This window comes from Penicillium macrosclerotiorum (genome assembly GCF_028827735.1).
Source record: "Penicillium macrosclerotiorum strain IBT 26536 chromosome Unknown utg000002l_segment0_segment0, whole genome shotgun sequence".
Classification (NCBI taxonomy): Eukaryota; Fungi; Ascomycota; class Eurotiomycetes; order Eurotiales; family Aspergillaceae; genus Penicillium; species Penicillium macrosclerotiorum.
Window position 1 is genome coordinate 276,116 of NW_026643082.1, and position 20,002 is coordinate 296,117.

The following is a 20,002-nucleotide window of genomic DNA, read 5'->3' on the forward strand; positions in this document are numbered from 1 at the left end:
CTTAGAATTGATGTATGTTCATTCAAATATGAAAGAAAAATTAATCCTTCAGGGAGACACTGGAGGATGGTTCAACAACCTGTGTATGGGCATCAGAGCCCAGGCCCACCTCCACATTGGACAGTGTCCACTGCATACCAATATACGAGTCACTAATGAGTTTGACATTCACTCGAGCCGTGCCATCGGTCACCAGAGACGAGGAATTCGCAAGGGCGGTGCTGGGGAACTTGACCGTCGAGCGAATAGTCAACACTGCGCCACCATTCTTGTCATTGCCCCGGGTTGCATCGCTCTGGCTAGAGCTAGTGGAGGCAGTGCCTGAACCGCGGAAACGGCTGTTGTGAGTCTTTTTGGAGTGCGGAGGCCATGAAACACGCTTTAACCCAAGCAATTCTCCCTCACTACCGTCTGATCCGACACTGCAAACAATCAAGAAGAAGCCTTCGGTTTGCGGCTTGGGGAACTTCGGGCCATAGATACGGTAATCCGAGTTAGTGGCTGGGTTGCGTCGCGCGATGGACACGTTGATTCCCTTGGCGGAAATTCCAGCGACTGAGATGGACACATTTGGCAGCTGTGAATATGCCCGAGTAAAGTGACCGGGCAGATTGAGCTTCTTTACCATGCTGACTACTGCAGAGGATGTCTGGGAGCATAAGGCCACAAGGGAAGATGGAAGGCCGCGCGGAGGGTTTTCGGTATCCACACCAGGGAGAATAGATAGAGGATGGTCCTCTGGCCAGCGCGCTGATTTGATACACTGAAGCAGAGTGATCAACATCTGACATGCAGGAATATACCCAAGCTCTGCCATGACATCGATTGAGGCTTGAATGATTCGAATACCTTGGTCAAGAACAGACGTTTGGTCACCGACATAATCCGATATTGGGAGGTCGATTCGGGACATATAAGCCTGGAGGAGCAAAAAGGCTTTGACGTGAGGATCCCATAAGGGAATGTCACCCATGCAGTCGATGGAAAGAGGAAGGTGCTGTGCCATTTCCGCATTGATGAGGTCTTCATTGTGTCGGACGGGCAATTCATCAAATTCAGTCGCTGAACACATCCAGCTCAGGACGTCTTGGAAAGTAGGTTCTCGCTTGGCATGCGACATCAAGTAACGGATTGTCTTGTGCGACAGGTAGTAGTAACTCATGATCTTTCCGAACGGAGTGGAGTCAACTTCTCCAGTAGCAGAATCCACAAGGACACAAGAAGACTCAGCTAGGTCATCTAGCGACTTGTCAACCAACTCAACCATAAAGTCCTGTGCAATCGCTTGAGCGGCCATATTGTGCTGTTCCTCAGCGGAAATTTCAAGACCGTAGTATGAAGGATTTTTGTGAAGTCTACGGAAGAAGAAAGTCCATGTGAGATAATCAAGCGCATCCTGTTTCGTACCAATGGTACCAGCAGATACTTCTGCGCCCAAATGATTGTCCAGAACCTTATGCAGAGTTGACTCGACTGGGAAACCAGTATGGAGGAAGTGCTTGTAGAATGCTTTCTTGGCATCCTGCGTGAAAATTCGAGCGATACCAGAGTTATCAAACTGCGGACGACCAGCACGACCCAACATTTGTAGGACGTCAGTCAGGTCCATGTCCCGATATCCCTCAATCTTAGCGTCGAAGAACTGGGTGCCCTTGACGACCACAAGGTGGGCAGGAAGGTTGACACCCCAAGCAAGCGTACTGGTAGCGACCAGAATTTGGATCTTGTTATTGGCAAACAACTCTTCTGCGAGCTGTCGGTCGGATTCAACAAGACCAGCGTGATGCAGGCCGATGCCAAAATTAAGAGCTTCTCTCAAAGCGTCGTCCTTGACACGAGCGAGATTTGCTTCCAAATCATCTTCGGACATACGAACGAAACGACGAGGATTATCTTCCATTCCGCAGTAATTGATCAGGTCCTTTGCCGTTAGACGGGTCTGCCGACGAGATGCTACAAACACAATGACTGGCTTCTCTGGCGAGTGATTTTTGATGGCCAAAAAAGTCGGTCTGTTCATGGACTGCATCAGAGGGCAGAACCCGCGTTGCTCGGGAAAGCCATCAATGAAGATTTCAAGAGGCACAGGGCGAACAGAGTGACGGAAGTTATACAGTCCCTCCTTGACGCCAAGCCAATTAGCAAGATCGCTAGCATTAGCACAGGCGGTGGACATGCCCATGAGTCGAACAGAACCCTTCGACTGGGAGGCAATATAGTTCATCCGAGAGACGATGATTTCCAAAATAGGACCTCGGTCTCCGCCAAGCAAGTGAATCTCATCGATTATCACAAGACTGACCTTTCGCACGTAATCTCTAGTTTGCCAACTACGAGATATACCGTCCCATTTCTCAGGAGTCGTGATGATGATGTCTGCATCTCGAATAGTTCGAGTGTCAGGAGTGTTATCGCCTGTCAACTCGACAAGCTTTAGTCCCATAGGACCTGTGAGACGTTTCCGCCAATCCTGAACACGCTCGCGGACGAGCGCTTTCATAGGCGCAATGTAGACAACCTTCGAACCGGGCTTCTCACGGAATGCCCACCACATTGCCAGCTCAGCCGCAACGGTCTTTCCACTACCGGTGGGTGATCCAAGAAGTACATTGGCTGGTGTATGATATAGTAGGTGGAAGATCTGCGTCTGCATGGGGTTGAAGAACTGGAAGCGTTGCCCGTATAGCTCTTCCAAAATTGGATTGTTCAAAGCAGAAATAGGAAGCGGCTGCAGATTCAGCAAGTCAGTGTAGACACTTTCAGTGTCAGGACGAATCAAATGCTGGAAGGAAACCGGAGTGACAGTTTCCGCCCCAAGCCAGCGATCGGAGATCAAGCGGACGTAGATCTGGCTAGGCAGAGGGTCTGAGAGCGGGATCGTAAAGTTAAGTTCATGATCGTCATAGAGTTTCTTGCGACTTAGGATAAAGTATTCGTGGTGGTAGATCTCGGAGGTCTCAGAGTTCTCAACCCAGACCCAGAATGACTCGGATGTGCCGTGGTGGCGGTCATTCCAGCTGAATTCGGGGTATATTGAAAGGCGAATACGAAGAACATCACGGTTGAGAGGGGCAATCTCGGTCTCGACGCTCAGAGTAGGGAAATTATCCAGTAATTTGCCCAGGACCTTGCCCATCTTGTGATTGTGTACAAGCTGGCCAACTTCCGCAGTTTCCATCTCCCGCATGGATTCAATTGAAGAAGAGGGCAATTTTTCATCCAGATTTCTCAGAATTGGCTGGGGTAGGTCAAACTGGTGAAAAGGGTGATCGAAGGGCCAGATTTGCTTCTCAATGGATTTGCACATAGAGAGAAGGACTTGGCATTGATAGCCCCATCGCCGGTTCAACGCGATCATAAAGAGAGCCCGGCAGATACGAGCCGCATTTTGGGCCACATATCCTGTGTCGGAGACCAAAGCGAAATCCTCAATCTTGGCACGAGATATGTACGACTGAAGCAAAATATTCGTCTTGGCATGAGGGGAGTCATTTCCCCCTTCAACTTCAGTCTGGATCGCCTCATCTCGTAAACGTTGCAACTCCTTTGACTCGCTGTCTCGCGACTGAATGTTGTCAAATTCGCCGCTCATGCTGATCATCTTGAGGACATCTGCTTCACCAGCCCTAGGACGCATCATTGTATTAAAAATCTCGATACTTGTCTGGAGAACGTAATATTGACTTGCGATGCGACCGACATCCTTAGCCTTCAGATCCTCTGTCTTCTCATTGAAGATAATCATTTGGCTCTTTTGAAGTGTCTGGGCCGCCTGGATAATCAACTGTCGACGTCTTTGAACCAGCATCGGATCGTCACGAAGTTCAGCGAACTCAATACCATAGTTTCGAGGCTCCCGTTTCATGCGGACGAACAAGTATGAGTACCCAAGCCATTGCACGGCTTCTGGCACCGAGGTGACGGTTCCGAGCGAGATTTCCGCGTTCAAATTGTCCACGAGCCGACTAGAGAATCGAGATTCAATGGGCTGCTGAGCCGTGACAGCATTCAGGTAGTGGTCGAGCTTATCATGTGTTGTACAGATAAAGCCAATACCGGTGTCCTGAAACTGGGGTCGACCGGCACGACCGAAGATCTGCAACACGTCGAGAATGCTGAGATCAACAAATTTACCCTCCTGTGGGTTATACAGCTGCGTTCCCTTGATGACAACCGCAGCTGCGGGCAAATTGACACCCCAAGCGAGAGTGGCGGTACAGCATAGTACCTTGATGAGGCCCTCGGAAAACATTCTTTCCATCAGGTTACGGTCACTGCGACTCATTCCAGCATGGTGTGTTCCGAACCCACTAGCAAAGAGGTCGCGTAATTCGCGAGCACGTGCATGTTTCATATCGCGAAGGGCAGAAGAGTAGTTCTCATGCTCCTGGCAAGAAAACAAGTCTTCACAGCCCTCCTCGGCTGCGAGTTGTTTCAACATGCGAGCAGTCATGACGGTGTCTTTGCGAGAGTGGACAAATACCATAACCTGGTGACCTCTTTGCACCATATCACGGACCTTTTCAAAGGCGACGGTATCAATGTTTTCCCTGGATTCTTTGGACCCGGGCTTGCCCTTGACACCAATAAAATGTTGCTCCAGAGGCACTGGTCGGAATGACGAGTCGAAGAAAAACAAGCCGGCCATCTTGTTCACTTTCAAAAAGTCGGCCACATCCACATAATTCGGCAGAGTTGCAGACAGGCCCACAATGCGAATTAAGGACTGTGTGCTTTCGACCTGACGCTGAGTTCGAGCGACCAGAGATTCGATGACGGCTCCACGTTCATCGTGAAGCATGTGTACCTCATCAATAATGAGTAGTCGTACCTTCTGGACCAACTCCGTGTCGCCAGTGCTCTTGCGTGTCACGACGTCCCATTTCTCGGGGGTAGTGACAATAATCTGGGTTTCCACTATCTCCCGCTTGGTTAACTGCATGTCACCTGTTAATTCGCGTACCTGGATTCCTAGCCAAGCCAGGCGTTTCCCAAGCTTTTCGGTCACTTCGGCCGCGAGAGCCTTCATCGGCGCAACGTAAACAATTTTGAAGTCGTCCACTTGGACAACAAAATCAGTGGCATCAGGCTCATCCAATGGGTTTGGAACAGTATTCTTCCCGATCGCGTTCAGGATCGTCAACATTGCAGCATCTGTTTTACCGGCGCCGGTTGGGGCACAAATAAGCATGTTCTCACTTGTTTTGTATGCAACATCATAGAGCAAGCTTTGCATGCGATTCAGGGCTTTATAGCCCTTGAAAGTGCCCCGACAGAGGCCATCCAGTCCAGCAATCTCCACCAATTTCTGGTTCTTGGAAACCGCACCAACACTAGAAGCCGGAATTTCATGCTCGGTATACTTGGGTTCCTCATATGTCTTGCTGCCGACTGGGAGTCCATATTTCTTTCCAGTCACGGAGAGAGTGTTCCCAGTCGAGTTATGAAGTTTGTAGACATGGGGATATACCGGCTCGGTCCGACTTTGGGCTGGCATCAGAGGCGCATGCTTGTGTTGGAAATCTCTTTCCCACAGAGTTTGCTCCCTCTCCGCTCTTGTTTGAAGTCTTCCTGCTGCTAGTCCATCCGTTTGTGCCTCCACTTTCTGGCCCTTGTCCGAGAGAATTTCCGACCGGTGGGCGATGAGTTCAATGACCAGATCTAAGTCCTCAAACCCCACAATCTCAGCCAAGGACATCTGCAGCTCAGTGTCGTCACTATCGGTAGCCAAGGTTGCAAATATTTGTTGAGCTAGGTCTGTTGCGTCCATCGAGCTTCGAGCGGCGACATCCTGGCATCTCGTCTTCAGCCAGAGCTGGTCGTAACCGGATTGTTGGGGGAGAGAAATACCGCTCCATTCGTCGAAATCATCGCTGATCTCGTCATCGGAGCTGATTATATCCCATACATCGTCCACTGTCCCAGGTGAGGAATAATCGTCGTCAATATCCAATTCCACGTCACTTCCATAGCTATTCGGGCCAGTGGGAATATCCTTTGGAAGATTCAGGTCGGCGATAGCCTGGCGCATTGCGGCCAGTTGTGAAAGCCATTGCGACTCGGTTGATGCAGCGATATCCATGTCGTTCGAGGGCTCAGGAGATCGTGTTGTGTCTGGGCTGTCGAACAGACAGCAAAACGCGAAGAAGTTGCGGGGATGTCAACGGGGTCCCAAGAAGGCAATAGGGCTCCGCTGCAGGGCTCCACCGGTCGAACGGGCGGTGTGAATTGGCTGCCTGAGGCCTGAATTGCGGAGACCCTCTGCCATCATCGTTGTTATCAGGAGTTACACCCTGGCCAGCGAACTTTCCGGTTTACTTTCCTCCTACATCGACGTGGTTTACGAGGAATTTTCCTGCTTAACACCCCGAAGCTCGAGTTACTCACGCCTCGAATCCTCGACCCCCCTCGGCCATTTGTCCTCTCACTCCTTGTCTCTTGTGCGAACAACTGGATCTTCCCCGCCACCATGAAGATTCTCTATATGGGCGTATGTCTCCCTGCGCGATGGAGGCTACTGTGGGGGTTTATACACCAGTGCAAACTAATATGATCGTCGGGGTAGGTTCTGCGGAACGATACTCAGCCTGCTCTCCAGCTATGTGGTGAGAAGGACCTTACGAGGTAAGTGTTGAATCCGACCATCAATGCCGAGTTAGAAATAGAAATTAACGCCCGCTAGCTTTTCGCGATTTACTCGTGGCAAGTATGTTTATCTAGTCCCTTAATTTGTTATTCGTTCCCGGTTGTTGATCATCTGCGACATTCACAGCTATGAGGAGTTCATGATGCTCTTCTGCAAGACAGTCGCCGAGCGCACAAGCCCCGGCCAACGCCAGGATATTGAGGAGAAGTCATACACGTTCCATGCCTACGGCCGCACCGAGGGTGTTGCTGGTGTCATTGTAACCGATGGAGAGTATCCGGCGCTGGTGGCGCACCAGCTCCTGTCTAAAATTGTCGACGAGTTCCTCGCCAAGCACCCTCGCACAGCCTTCTCCGATCCGACTCTGGCTGAAAACGCCTGCCCACTGCCCCAGCTCCAGGAGTATATTGTCAAGTATCAGGACCCCAGCCAGGCCGATAGTATCATGAAGATCCAACAAGAGTTGGATGAGACTAAAATTGTTCTTCACAAGACGGTATGTCATTTGAGTCTGCCGTCGCGCCACCTCCAAGATCCTCGTAATTTTCTGACCTCCCCTAGATTGAAAGTGTGTTGGAGCGTGGTGAGAAGATTGACTCCCTGGTGGCCAAGAGTGATGGGCTCTCGGCCCAGAGCAAAATGTTCTATACCCAGGTACGAATACTCACAATGACGCTCTCTCTTCCCCCCCTGTGTGTATGTGTTCTGCTGCTTACCCGCGTTTTTTTTTTTTCAGGCCAAGAAGCAGAACTCCTGCTGTATTGTGATGTGAGCGGCTATACGTGGTTGGATATCTGGGGCTAACCTTGACGGCCATGGCATTCTCTCCTGCTGGGTTTCACTTTATTCATGTAATCGACACGTTGATGCTACGTATGATTGTTCTTGTGCTGTTTATTATCTCTTGGATTCCATGCGGCCTCGGCCGTATCAGATCTTTGATTCCCTTCCCTTGTATCCTGCTCCCTCTCTCGTTGTGGCGGATGACTCCCGTTTGCATTATTCAAGGTTTACTGTACTGTTTGCCACGACGATCATGCGATCATTCTCCATTTCTCTATAGAAAGGTCCTATCATGAGACTGCGCTTCATAATGAACATTTTGTGCCTTCTACGCATCCACATCCTGCCTATTCAAAACCCATATCCGGCGTGATCGAGGGTCTAATCCGGTCCGAATCAGATAAAGAGGGTGGTTGGCGTCTTTGATGGAGGATCCCAGCTTGAGACGGTTCCGACACAGAAGCTGTGCCATTGTCATGACTGGACGACTGGAGAACCTAAGGCTAGCGGCAGAATACGGTGTTGACCGAGTCAGATGCTCTGTTTCCAAACTTTCGCCATCCTCTCTTCAGAGACCGTCAGCTCTCTGTTCACATGTTCAGATACAGCATTCTTCGCGAGACATTATCACAGGGTCCTCTGGGGTGTCTTCGCCAAAGCCCCTTGGATTTTGAGAGGCTCGGGGTTTGATTGAGCGAGATTTCCGCTGTACGAGCGAATTGCGAACACGGATGGCTGTCGGCGGGACAATCGAGGCAGTCACTGCATAAAGGTCGCTTGGGCATTGAAGCATGTTAGGCCAGTGAGGTAATCACTCTGTTCCATGATGTCTGTAGAGGGGAAGTCAGGGCTATTCGGTGCGATAAACATCACGTTCACCCAACCAGGCAGCAGTCGTTGTGAGTTACTCGATCGGTGAAGCAACTCCAGCCAAGCCTTCCAGATACTTTGCTACTGGGTTAGTACAATTCTTCCTACCGTGATGATAAAGTTGATGAAGCCGGACTGCTTCTCTATCTGCGGAATCTTCCTCAACTGCTGTCTGATGAACCGAATTTCCTGCTGTCAATTTGGCGAAATTGAAGCTCATGAAAAGAGCCGAAGGGGATACTCCGTCTGATGAGAGAGGAACCCGGCGCGAGATAGTTCAACACGCAGGCAGGCATAGGGGGAAGTATGACAGATATACCAGAGAGCGCGGACCACAGCATGGAAGTATGGAATCAGATATCGGAGGTATTGTCATTTTCTTTCATTTGCGCAGCGCGAACCCACAAACTACCACACATAAAAATTCTTCCACGGTTTGACCTCCATATGGCCTTTAGGAGGGGCGAGAGTTGAGCTTTTCCCGACTTCTGCCAGACGTTGAGCAATCGACCAAAACTATCGGTAGCAAACTCTTGGTCGTCCATATGATCATAAAACAAAGTAGTTCATATTTTGAAAATTTAGGCCCGGTGTTCAACAAGTGTCTCCGTGGCGCAATCGGCTAGCGCGTCTGACTGTTAATCAGGAGGTTGGAAGTTCGAGCCTTCCCGGGGACGTTGGCATATCTTTTTGGCTGCGTTGTACTGGTGGGAACTTGCGTTCGTATACGCTAGGCCCTATACCGTAAAAAATTTTGCTCCAGGGCTCCGCACCACACTCTTGATCATCTCCTTCTCGCGCGAAACAATACTACAGTGCCGACCGTTACTGCCTCCCATGCGAGGGAAGAGTGAAAATTTGTTTCAGACACTAATCACATGATAAGCCAAATCAATCATGGCTACCTCCGTATTTTGATTTTGTTCTAGGTTTGCAAGGTCACAAGCTTGACAGTACAGGACCTGTGTAGACATGTACTGTTTCATATCCAAAATGACACCTGGCATAGTCCAAAAATAGCTACCTCCTCTATAGTGTCGTTTATACTCTTTCCAATCTGGCTAACAGCAGTCACCCAAATCACTAACAAAGGGCTAGAAACGTCCATTCGTGGCAGCGTAAGATGATTTCTATATTATGTGGAGCAAACGCACCAGCGCCAGCGAGGGTTAATGTCATTTGCTTAGCAGCAAAGCTGAACAGGTAGGCCCCGCAGTGACCTGATTTGCGAGCTGCCTTGCTCCCCTCAGCAGCACCCCTTAGTAGCTGCTTTCTTTTCGGCAGTGTGCATATTGCCTCGCAGTATAGATAAAATCTGATCAGCGTATAAGAGGGTTAACAGAGTTTGGTCAATATAACAGTGAAATCATGAATGAACTTCCAACGCACTCTGCTGTTTTTAAATGGTCTAGGAAAGAAGCGAAAAGATTGGCTAGCCAAAAGGCCTGCTCCACATCACCCATCAAGCGTAGGCTCGTGCATCGCCCAATACCATGTGACCCCAGGTCTTGCCCTTTCAACCTGCGGCCCTGCGTTTTAGGAGCACAATCTCTGCTCCATCCCGATCGATCGGACTAAACTGTTCATAACAAAGGTATCCAAGTTATGGCGAGGCTGAATATCCCCTGATGCTTCCATTAACTTAGACAAAGCTGACGTTTCAGGGCTACAGTACCCATTTTATTGTTGGTGTGTTTTCGGATTACTCATATGCCTCCCCATTCATTCTTCAGTCATTTCAAAGTGTGATCTTTCGAAATTTCCCGCGACATTCTTATAGTATCGCCATGTATGACCCCGCATTCAATATCAAAAGTGGCAACCTTTGTCTTTCTCACCTATTGTGGAACAACTTGGAGCATTGCCAGTTTCTTGCGAAGCTGGAAAATACTCTGGGGGTCCCTAATGGCCGTCCTTACAAGGACAATACTAGACCGCTGGAGAATGCTAAGGAGAAGCTCCACCATGCCTATCAAGTCAACCAGCGCGGAGAATATTGTGAGGGAATATACCTGATCTCTCTGAAGACGACAACAACCAGTCTATCTGCTTCTACGGGCCTCAAGAATGCTGGCTACAATAATCAACAATGTAGAACGGAAGAAGACGCGGTGATGATCGGCTGTATCAGCTTAACCGATTGGAATCGTTGGATTCCAACTCACTCCATGGAATTATTCGTCTCCATTTTACCCGAATACCAAGGCCAGGAGAGAGGCTTAGAAGCAACTCGTGCATTGTTACAGTTTGCCAAACAAAAGTACGGAGTCACGGAAATTTGGGCATTTATTCATTTCGTTGGCTGTATTGGGGCACCTCGAAGTTTCATGGACAAAATTGGTCTACAAGATAAGGGTTGGGCCAGGCGGTACGGCTTACCTGGGGTTATTTATGCAACAAGTAAGATGAACAAGGAGGCAATTATGGCAGAAGGCTCTCCTATCCAATATGATGAAAATCTAATGGACTTAAGTGCATAAGTGAAGCGCTCCTAATTGAGCAAGCAGTACTTGTCTCACCATAAAGTCGCCGCCTTCTGCGACCAATTTCTGCACACTCTACCATGAACTTTCCTCGGATAGCTTGCTGTGATTTAGCGGTACATATAGGGAGAGCATTTCTCGAGCTGCATCTTCCACTTTCAATTTCATTGTTGAGTCATATATGAGGCGTATGGCATCTGTAGACGCAGAAAGAATGGGTCAGTTGGTGTACCACATCTGACAAGCCGCGTAGGGCGCTGTTAAGGCAAAGTCTCGAGCCTGGAGAACAACAATTGAGCAACTAGAAACCAAGATGGAGAACAAGGACACGCCAGACTCTCTTGGGCGAGAAAACCTGGTATTAGATAAAGGGAATCGACACATTTACCAATAGTCGCCTAGTTTCCTCGCGTTGCATGGAACCTTCTAGTCATGAGACTTGTATTTCTACTCAAAGGTACAATAGTAGGTATCGTTATAATGTACGAATGAGGTCGAATATTTACGTTAAATTCATATAAGGCGTAGCATCACATGTGACTAAGGTGTGAGTCGGTATCTCTATATCATGATATGGAAGGCAATAACAGCCGCCACTGTACTTCAGATCAAGAGCGAGAGCAAGATCTTGCACTGATCAAAATGCGTCCACTGATAGTTTAACCGATCCTGATTTTTGATAAATATCCGGTTTCGAAATAGAGGCCGACGACATCTTCCATACGACGGTTGCTAATTGTTGACTTCGGGCCCTTGCATCCAATGGAGATAGGGCGGGCCGTCCTTATTCCCATCACGAACCATTCACTCAGAACCACAAGAGTAAGGAATTCAAGGCACCCTGTCGAGAAGACTGCATAATACCGCTAAGACCCACTTTCCCCCGTGTGAGTCAGATTGTTACAGGGATGCTCGATTCCCTACATGTTTTGTATGGTATTCCGGGTAGACTCGGAGTACAGCGCCGTAACGCGCTAGACCGCGAGGCAGAGGATATTCAACATTCCCCCGCCTACACACTTAGATAGTTCAGTTCACTCAGTCACCCAATATATCGCTATTTTGAGCATCTCATTCCATTGGATCCCAGCTTTCCTAGCCTATACCGTATCCTACTATATTGACACACCCTTTTCCCATAGCACGAGCTAGGGCTCACGATTGGCCCTGAGATCAGTCGCCACACTTTCGTCAGGTATATCGCGCTCATATTCCCTACGTTGATAAGACCCAAGTGGCATGGAGCAAAATTCGGCACAGCACTCTGACAGATTATACAACAAAATTGAGAAATATATATATCTATTGGAATGTGATGAAAGATTGAAACCAATAGCAATGGATCTGTACTTTGATAAGAGGAGGAAAGAAAAGGTGGAACACTCTGACAGTGCCTGAAAGTGGATTTTACCAGCTGAGAAGTTATACCTAAGCTAGGACTGCGTTTCACGAGTCCTCAGAAGCTTTCACGACAACGGGAAAATCGCCGCTTGGTGCACTATCATCAATCGTCCATGTCAGACCGTAGACACCACTATACTCCGTAGACTTGGCCCAGAATTGAGCTTCAAGGAGAGTGTTGTTGTTGTACACAAGCTGTGAAGCGAACAAAGCAAAGCCCGACACAGTGCCATTGAGATACGCAACTCGGGTCATAGGCAAAACACCAACCGCATATTCATCCTCCGGCATGATGTACATGCAACCGGCACGGGTGCCGTTGACAAATGTAGCGTTGGCAATCCAGCACTCGCCGGTGATCGAAGCGAGATCCCAGGTTAATGGCGTCAGGTTGGCATCGCTGTTCTCGGGGTTCTCGGCGACATATAGGAGGCCTACCAATCATGATTGTCAGACAAAATGCTAGTAATCTGCCGTCCACTTGATTGAACTTACCATCGTTAAGGCCATATGCGATTGGCCAAGCGGATGAGTTGGTACCGTATGCATAGAGTGTTGCATTGGTCTCGGCGCCGCGTTTGACATGTTCATGGAGTGCAAGTCCTATTCTGATATGGCAGAAAAGAAGAAACAGAAAAGCGCGGAGCTGCATTTTCATTCGTAGAAATCTGCAACAACTGGTCTTGACAAACAAAATAACACAATGGAGAAAAGGTGACTCGAACAAGAGTTCACCTTCGGAAAACAGGGGGGAGATATAGATTCTGCCCAGATTAGAAGAACTTATGGGAAGGGGGGTTTTTTTGCCTTGAAAGTTTCCAGTGAAAAGAGTTTTTGCACCGAAGTTCGAACAAAAGAACCTTCCCCCCAAAGTATGACTCCCCACCAGGAATAACGAAAGGTGTGGATAGAACGGAATTCCACCAAAACCTGGCACTAGTATTCAAGCAATCGTACTATCACTACCTAAATCCACCCTCACACGACACTATCCGAGTACTCCGTCCCTCGCTCTAGGGTCCCGCCTGTGCGCTGGGATTAAGCTCAGGGCCGTATGTTGAACGGTGTACGTAGGCCCCGCCGATCAAGACCCGAACGACCAAGGCACCGTCGGGTGGTGGAGCGGATCAAGATTTAACCTCGCACGGAGAGTGGGCGGTGGTTGATCCCGCTCCACCTCTCGACAGTTGGTTGTTGAGGCTTTGCAGCCCTGCTGCCTGCGTCCTACGTACGCTATCAAGAAAGTCGTTCGTCAGCTAGGGTGCACAGTATGATTACATCAATTTATACTTTCTCCTATTGGCTCGTCTTGATGGATAGGATTAAATAAAGCTTGCGTCGTGGATTCTGGGCGGCTGGCGGGCCGATCCCAACCATCTTGCGGAGGCTCCCAGTTGCGCTAGAAGAAGCTATACATAGGTCGCGTGCTACGTCTCCCTCTCCACTCACATTATGTGTCTGTAAATTCCTCTCTTCGACCCAGATGCATTGCGAAGCATATGGAGTAGACTGTATTGATTCTGCTAGATTCTCCGTAAATTTACCGAAGTTTTGGTTCCTACTTGTTTGATCTTGCTTCAGCCCGCCAAGGGAAATGCTGACGGTCGACATAATTTACCACGACCATGGTGGAGAATAGTATGATGTATTTTTAGGATTAATACTAGGAGCGGTTTTTCAGTTCAATTAGTATGATATATTCAATTTTCTGAGCAGGCGCAATGTAAGTTTGCTTGGTATTTGTATAGCTTACACAAGGGTATGGATGTAGGGAGTTAGGTTAGTTCTACTGCTTGCCCCGTATATTTTGGCTTGTAGAAGAGCCAGAAGTCATCGTGATTCAATAGTACGTCAACAACAGCCCGATAGGGAGGTCGATGGACGACTTGACTGGCTAGCCAAGATTGACCAGAAACAGGTCTTGCGTTTGTCGATCACACTATGTGGATACAATGCCTGAACCATCAAAATCCTTATGGGTACGGAAAACGAATATTCTGGGCCGTGGTACTGGGTTAGATTCCGTCTCAACCCGTCTCATCAACCCCCCTTTGCTAGCCCGCTTGATAAAACTACAGGGTAAATTGCTCTCGACGGTATTGTCTTCAGTCTTTCATTCCATACATTCGTTTTTACATTCGGTAAGTCCTTCTTTTCCTGAATTGCCTGCACCTTAAGCGGCAATCAAGGTCATCATGCGTTTTTTTTTTTTTTTTTTTTCATCACTCGTTGCTCTTCCATCTGCTATCGGCGCTTCTGTTGGTTTTAAGCTCTCGAGAGATACAACATGCTCGAACAGTGCATCCGACCGAGCATGCTGGAGTGAAGGGTTTGATATCTCGACCAACTATTATGAAAAGGTGCCAGACACTGGCGTCGTTCGTGAGTACTGGTTTAATATCGAGAACACAACAGCTGCACCTGATGGAGTTGAAATGCCTGTACAGCTCATCAATGGATCATTCCCTGGTCCAACTATCATTGCTGACTGGGGTGACACTGTCGGTAAGTCAGATATGATCATTATATTGATGGTGAGATCTATTGCTGATTGACTGAAAAACAGTTGTTCATGTGAAGAATTCTCTTCAGAACAATGGTACTGGTCTTCACTTTCACGGCATTCGGCAAAACTGGACTGATGCAATGGACGGTGTTCCTAGCATCACTCAGTGCCCTATTGCGCCCGGGGACTCTTACACCTATCGCTGGCGTGCTGTTGAGTATGGGACAGGATGGTATCACTCACACTTCTATGTTCAGGCATGGGATGGGGTTTTTGGTGGGATCCTCATCAATGGTCCAGCAACTGCCAACTATGATATTGACCTTGGACATGTTTTCTTGAATGACTGGTATCACGTGAGTTATTTTGCAACGCAATTATTTTTTAACAATCCTACCCGAAAATAGAGACTGATGAAATCAGGCTACTGCAGACCAACTTGTCCTACAAGCTTCGACGGGTGGGCCTCCTACCGCTCCCAATGGATTGATCAATGGAACCAACACCTGGGGGGACAAGGGATCTCGTTTCACAACCACATTTGAAGCAGGCAAGAAGTATCGAATGCGGCTCGTCAATGCCGGCGCCGACCAACACTTTCGGTTTATGATTGACAATCACACCATGGAGGTGATTTCGAATGATTTTGTGCCTATTGTGCCATTCACCACCGACCAACTGAGTATAGGCATGGGCCAACGATATGACGTTATCGTCACTGGAAAACAGCTCACTAGTGGAAATTTCTGGCTGCGAGCCATCCCCCAGTCAGCCTGCTCTGAGACAGATGCGACGGACCTCGTCAAGGGAATCATTCGTTACGATAACTCCTCAACCGCAGACCCGACAACTTCTGAGTACAGCTATACCGACTCATGTGCCGATGAAGACCCATCGAATCTCGTGCCATTTCTAGCTTTGAATGCTTCTAGCACTTATGCATACAACAAAGAGGAGGATGTAGAGGTTCAGGTGACTGATAATGCGATGCTCTGGTTGATGAACAAGACTTCTTTCCGAACCCAGTGGGAGTATCCAACTCTGTTGCAAGTTGCGGAGGGCAACCGAACCTGGCTTGCCAAGCAGCGAGTGATTCATCTTCCTGGCGCAGATAAGTGGGTCTACATGGTTATTCACTCTCCGTTTGCTCAGGATCACCCAATGCACTTGCACGGCCATGACTTCTGGGTTCTTGCTTCAGGTTCTGGTAACTTTGATTCTTCTATGACGGACGGCTTGACTTTGGTCAATGCCCCCCGAAGAGATGTGGTTATGCTACCTGCTAGTGGGTACGTGGTAATTGCCATGAAGACAAACAATCCTGGTGTAAGTTCGAATTCAATATCCGAAGTTTGTATTTTCTCGTGGCTGACAAGATTCTCTCGATTGCAGGTTTGGCTCATGCATTGTCATATCGCTTGGCATACTTCGGAGGGATTTGCAGTTCAAATTCTTGAACGTGCGCCAGAGATCAAGTTCAATTATGAGACTCTTAACTCCACATGTGCTAACTGGCAGCGATATGTCTCGTCAGATGACGTGACTCAGTACGACTCGGGCGTCTAAAACGTGTATAGAGATTAATACCGATCCCGTCTACTATGAGACTCTTGAGACTATAATTGCCTCAATGAACCTCACACTCGCCTGCTTGTAATTGCACCTAGATCTTCAATTTCATCTAGCATAAAGACAATTTTGGTATTCTTGGTGCATACGATCATGAAAAGCTCGCATAGAATTCCATTTTGCCGTGCGATGCGTGCCCAATTAGGGGTTTCTTCTAGCGTAGCTTTCCAGTTTTCGGAAATATGATTCTTCCTCTATTTTAGGGAGTTTCGGCATCGTGTTGTCGAAAATTTGCAATAATTTGAAAATTTTCTATAATTTGAAAATTTTGAAGGATTCTGTGTATCGGTGAAAGAGCACTCACAGCCAAAAGGGGTGGGTACAACGTAAGCACGGATAGTTGCCCTTTCGGCACAAATGCCAGACGTTAAGAAAGAACAATTTGTCTAACCTTGGTATTCGTTGGTACAGTGAATGTGAGGTCGCAAACGATGCGGGCGGCGAACATTGTTAGTGTTTCCTGGGGACCATTGGTTCTCCGAACATGTGCGTGTTCCATGGTCGTAAATATGTTGTACTATCTACTAAATAACATTGATTATTTGGACAGGTGCGTGCTTCAAGGCCCATTAGTACATAAAACTTTCTAATGAGTCTGAACGCGTATATTCAAACAGCAGGACAGGTTAGATTCCAGGCAAATGAAGCCATCCCCTATATGGCTATAGTGAAGGAGACCATGGATGCCATGTTTAATACGCATTCTATTACGGTAGATTCGCTTAATCTTGGTGCCGGTATGTCTCTGAGGTAAACTTCACGGGGGCAACTGCAGACTGACGGCTGAAATTAGGGGCTCGCTTAATGAAGATGCTGCTTGGGATCTATCCGGTCCTTAAAAAGTTTCTCCATTTGTAAAATATTTAAGGCAGATTCGCTACCAATGTCCTCTCATTGATCGGAAACTTCTGCGATAATAGAACTTTAATCGCGGTACCGCTTATTGGCTCAGTTAGTTGCTCTGAATATCTCGGGGTCATATTAGCTAGTGTTACTCAACATGCTTGCATTCATTTCCTCCATTTGTATGTATCCAGTCATTGTTGTCATCGGTCTTCAACAGACTTATACCGCTGGCGATTTATTCTGAGTTTTATATTTTCTCGCTTTATCGAAATTTTGGATTAGATCATGTCTCCATCCATAGGGGAAAGATTACCCCCTTCCCTATCTCAGATGATACAGTGCGTACTTTGATCTTGCAGTGGCGCTTCATGAAGTTGAATAGCGCTGGTGAGATCTGTCAATATAGTAGGATAAGGTATAAGCTAAGAAACGTAGGATCCAATGAAACACGATGCTCATAGTGAAAATGTGTTATATGAACTGTCTGACAAAGAGCGCTGAACATCTCCTGCCTCGCTGACTAGCGCGTTACGGCGCTGAGTTGTGATTCTACACGGGATACGATATAGAACTGGTGGGGAAACGGGTATTCCTGCGAGCCGGAGACACAGAGTGGAATGTGTGGGGATTCACCGTATTGAGTGGCTTCTCATTCTCGACATAATTTCTTGAATAGATTAGTTGAGCTCCAATGATAATCCTCCAGATACCACTTGGTGTCTGGCACTGGCTTGCTTTCTGGACACGCTACGTATAACGCGGCGCAGACTGCTTGTAAACTATGTACTGAACCAGGGCGCTCTTTGGCAAGCCTGAGAATGCAGGCAGGATGAGACAGGTCGACGAACGGACCAACAAACCACCACACACCACGATAGAGGAAGCCTCCCCAAAGGGAAAGCAGAAGCAGATGAAGCGAAGGAGTGTGAAAGTTGATTCTCTCCCTATCGGAGATGCAAAGCTATATCCTGCAAAGACTGTGTACTAGAAAGATACCCTCCAATCAGAGATCTCCCTAGTGTTGGCCATTTCCCCACTGTAGTACATATGATCTGAGCACCAACCTAAAATGAGAAAATGGAGGAGCGGTGGCCATACTAGCTCTTACGCATGACTTAGAAGATTGTTTGCTCGGATTCTCCTCAAATAATGTTGTAGACATAGAATATCTCAATTTTGGGGAGTGGCTCGGAATTGTCGGATATCAAGCTGATAGCCTATTGATAGCCTATCAACCCGTATTCGGCAAAAATATCGCCACCATGTTATTCACCGCAACACAATCACTCCGTCGTCTAGCAAATGATTTGAGTTGAAAGAATGTCATAGCCTATCCGGAGACACAATTTTCCGGCGACCCCAACTCAACGTTCAACCAGATCCCGGCCCCAACAATTTCATTGTGAAGGGTAGCAACAGATATAAATATTCTCGAAATGGCAGAATATTCATCAGATTGGAACACAAACATCAATACACCATTTTAAACCCAAAGGCTACTTTAGGTATTAACATCAAAATGGAAGAGCCTATCTATGACCCCAGGTAACTGAAGAGACAAACTCTCAGACTTATCACCTCTTTGACGCTAACTTTAATTTAGCCGCCCCATGCCGGAAATCAACATTGCATACCAATACAAACTTGTCAATTGCCCTGGAAAAAGTATTGTCGGTCTGCGGGTTGAGTTCCCGCCTCACGGCTCGACTCCTCCCCATCGGCATGGAGGCGCGTCGGTTTCAGCCTATGTTATCAGCGGTAACTTGCTCAACAAGATGAACGATGATCCAATGAAAGTGATCAAAACTGGCGAGACGTGGTTTGAGGCGCCCGGATGTCACCACCGGATTAGCGATAATGCCAGCAAAACGGACCCAGCCACACTATTTGCGGTATTGGTTTTGGATACCGATGTACTGGAGCGGGATGGAATGGATGCTATAATCCAAATCGATGAGGAATATCGCTGAAGCTTACCTTTTCATTCAATTGAACTCGGAGTAGAAAACTGTTGATTTAGTTCTTGCGGGAAAGCTCTTTTGTATATCTTGTCCTGTGTCAAAATAGACGAAAGAAGGCTTAACTTGGCCTCAACTCATAAAACTAGTTCTGTCACACCATCAAGTTCATAATACACTGGTGGCGAATACACAACGCTCCGCGGAATTGAGAATTCCTTTCCAAGGGGGGAGCACTTTGTGGGGTATACTGAAGTGAATTTCACTTGAATCTATCGGAATATGGCTCGCTGCCACCCGAAACCTATAGTTGTTAACCATAAGGCTTGGAGGTTTGTAGCCAGACCGAAGATGGATGACATGGCAAAATCCTGAATCCACCACAATGGCATTGCCCCAGATATTGCTATTGACTACAGCTGGTATTTCATGTTGTTCCAAATTGTGTCGGGGTCTACCACGGTGAAAAAGTTATGGAAAGTAGTGACCGGAGAAATTCCCTCCAGCCCTGTTGAGATTCCGGAAGCAGGACCATGATTTCCCTGTATAAAACGGTCGCCTTGTAAATACCAGAAAAGGGATCTAGCCAGAAGTGAGATAAGACGAAAGGGCCGGAATATGCTAGAAAATGTATCATTAATTGAATGCTTATACTTCTAAGTGATTAAGCTTGCTTTTAAGCTTCGTTAAATAAACTAAACTAAAATAAGAAAAAAAAACAACAAAAGAAACAGGGCAAGGAAGAACTCTCTATTAGGGGGTGAACAACGGGAACATAAATATAGGTGGTAACAAGAAGCTTGATTTATGGGAGTTGTTAAAGTGAAGTTCATTCTTATGAGGGAATTAATGATAAGCCAGTAGTGACGATATCGTCACG

At 47.6% G+C, this 20,002-nt stretch overlaps 6 protein-coding genes across 6 annotated transcripts; 4 read left to right on the plus strand and 2 right to left on the minus strand.

The window, feature by feature from the left end:
- Positions 1-40: 40 nt before the first annotated feature.
- Positions 41-6,082, minus strand: N7462_001260 (RNA helicase SLH1; the record flags this gene model as incomplete). Its single annotated transcript, XM_057072986.1, has 1 exon — positions 41-6,082. The coding sequence occupies one exon, from the start codon at positions 6,080-6,082 to the stop codon at positions 41-43; it is 6,042 nt and encodes a 2,013-aa protein (XP_056936627.1).
- Positions 6,083-6,469: 387 nt separating this feature from the next.
- Positions 6,470-7,418, plus strand: N7462_001261 (palmitoyltransferase YKT6; the record flags this gene model as incomplete). Its single annotated transcript, XM_057072987.1, has 6 exons — positions 6,470-6,490; positions 6,566-6,624; positions 6,683-6,706; positions 6,773-7,142; positions 7,208-7,300; positions 7,383-7,418. The coding sequence occupies 6 exons, from the start codon at positions 6,470-6,472 to the stop codon at positions 7,416-7,418; spliced, it is 603 nt and encodes a 200-aa protein (XP_056936628.1).
- Positions 7,419-10,086: 2,668 nt separating this feature from the next.
- N7462_001262 (GNAT family N-acetyltransferase) lies at positions 10,087-10,779 on the plus strand (the record flags this gene model as incomplete). The annotated part of the gene is made up of 1 exon (XM_057072988.1): positions 10,087-10,779. One exon carries the CDS (start codon positions 10,087-10,089, stop codon positions 10,777-10,779), a length of 693 nt encoding a protein of 230 aa, XP_056936629.1.
- A 1,449-nt stretch (positions 10,780-12,228) lies between these two features.
- Positions 12,229-12,835, minus strand: N7462_001263 (uncharacterized protein; the record flags this gene model as incomplete). The annotated part of the gene is made up of 2 exons (XM_057072989.1): positions 12,229-12,617; positions 12,679-12,835. 2 exons carry the CDS (start codon positions 12,833-12,835, stop codon positions 12,229-12,231), a joined length of 546 nt encoding a protein of 181 aa, XP_056936630.1.
- Positions 12,836-14,124: 1,289 nt separating this feature from the next.
- N7462_001264 (extracellular dihydrogeodin oxidase/laccase) lies at positions 14,125-16,255 on the plus strand (the record flags this gene model as incomplete). The annotated part of the gene is made up of 5 exons (XM_057072990.1): positions 14,125-14,162; positions 14,483-14,688; positions 14,750-15,045; positions 15,113-16,015; positions 16,082-16,255. The coding sequence occupies 5 exons, from the start codon at positions 14,125-14,127 to the stop codon at positions 16,253-16,255; spliced, it is 1,617 nt and encodes a 538-aa protein (XP_056936631.1).
- A 2,428-nt stretch (positions 16,256-18,683) lies between these two features.
- On the plus strand, positions 18,684-19,134 carry N7462_001265 (cupin domain-containing protein; the record flags this gene model as incomplete). Its single annotated transcript, XM_057072991.1, has 2 exons — positions 18,684-18,709; positions 18,768-19,134. The coding sequence occupies 2 exons, from the start codon at positions 18,684-18,686 to the stop codon at positions 19,132-19,134; spliced, it is 393 nt and encodes a 130-aa protein (XP_056936632.1).
- Between the last annotated feature and the right edge of the window lie 868 nt (positions 19,135-20,002).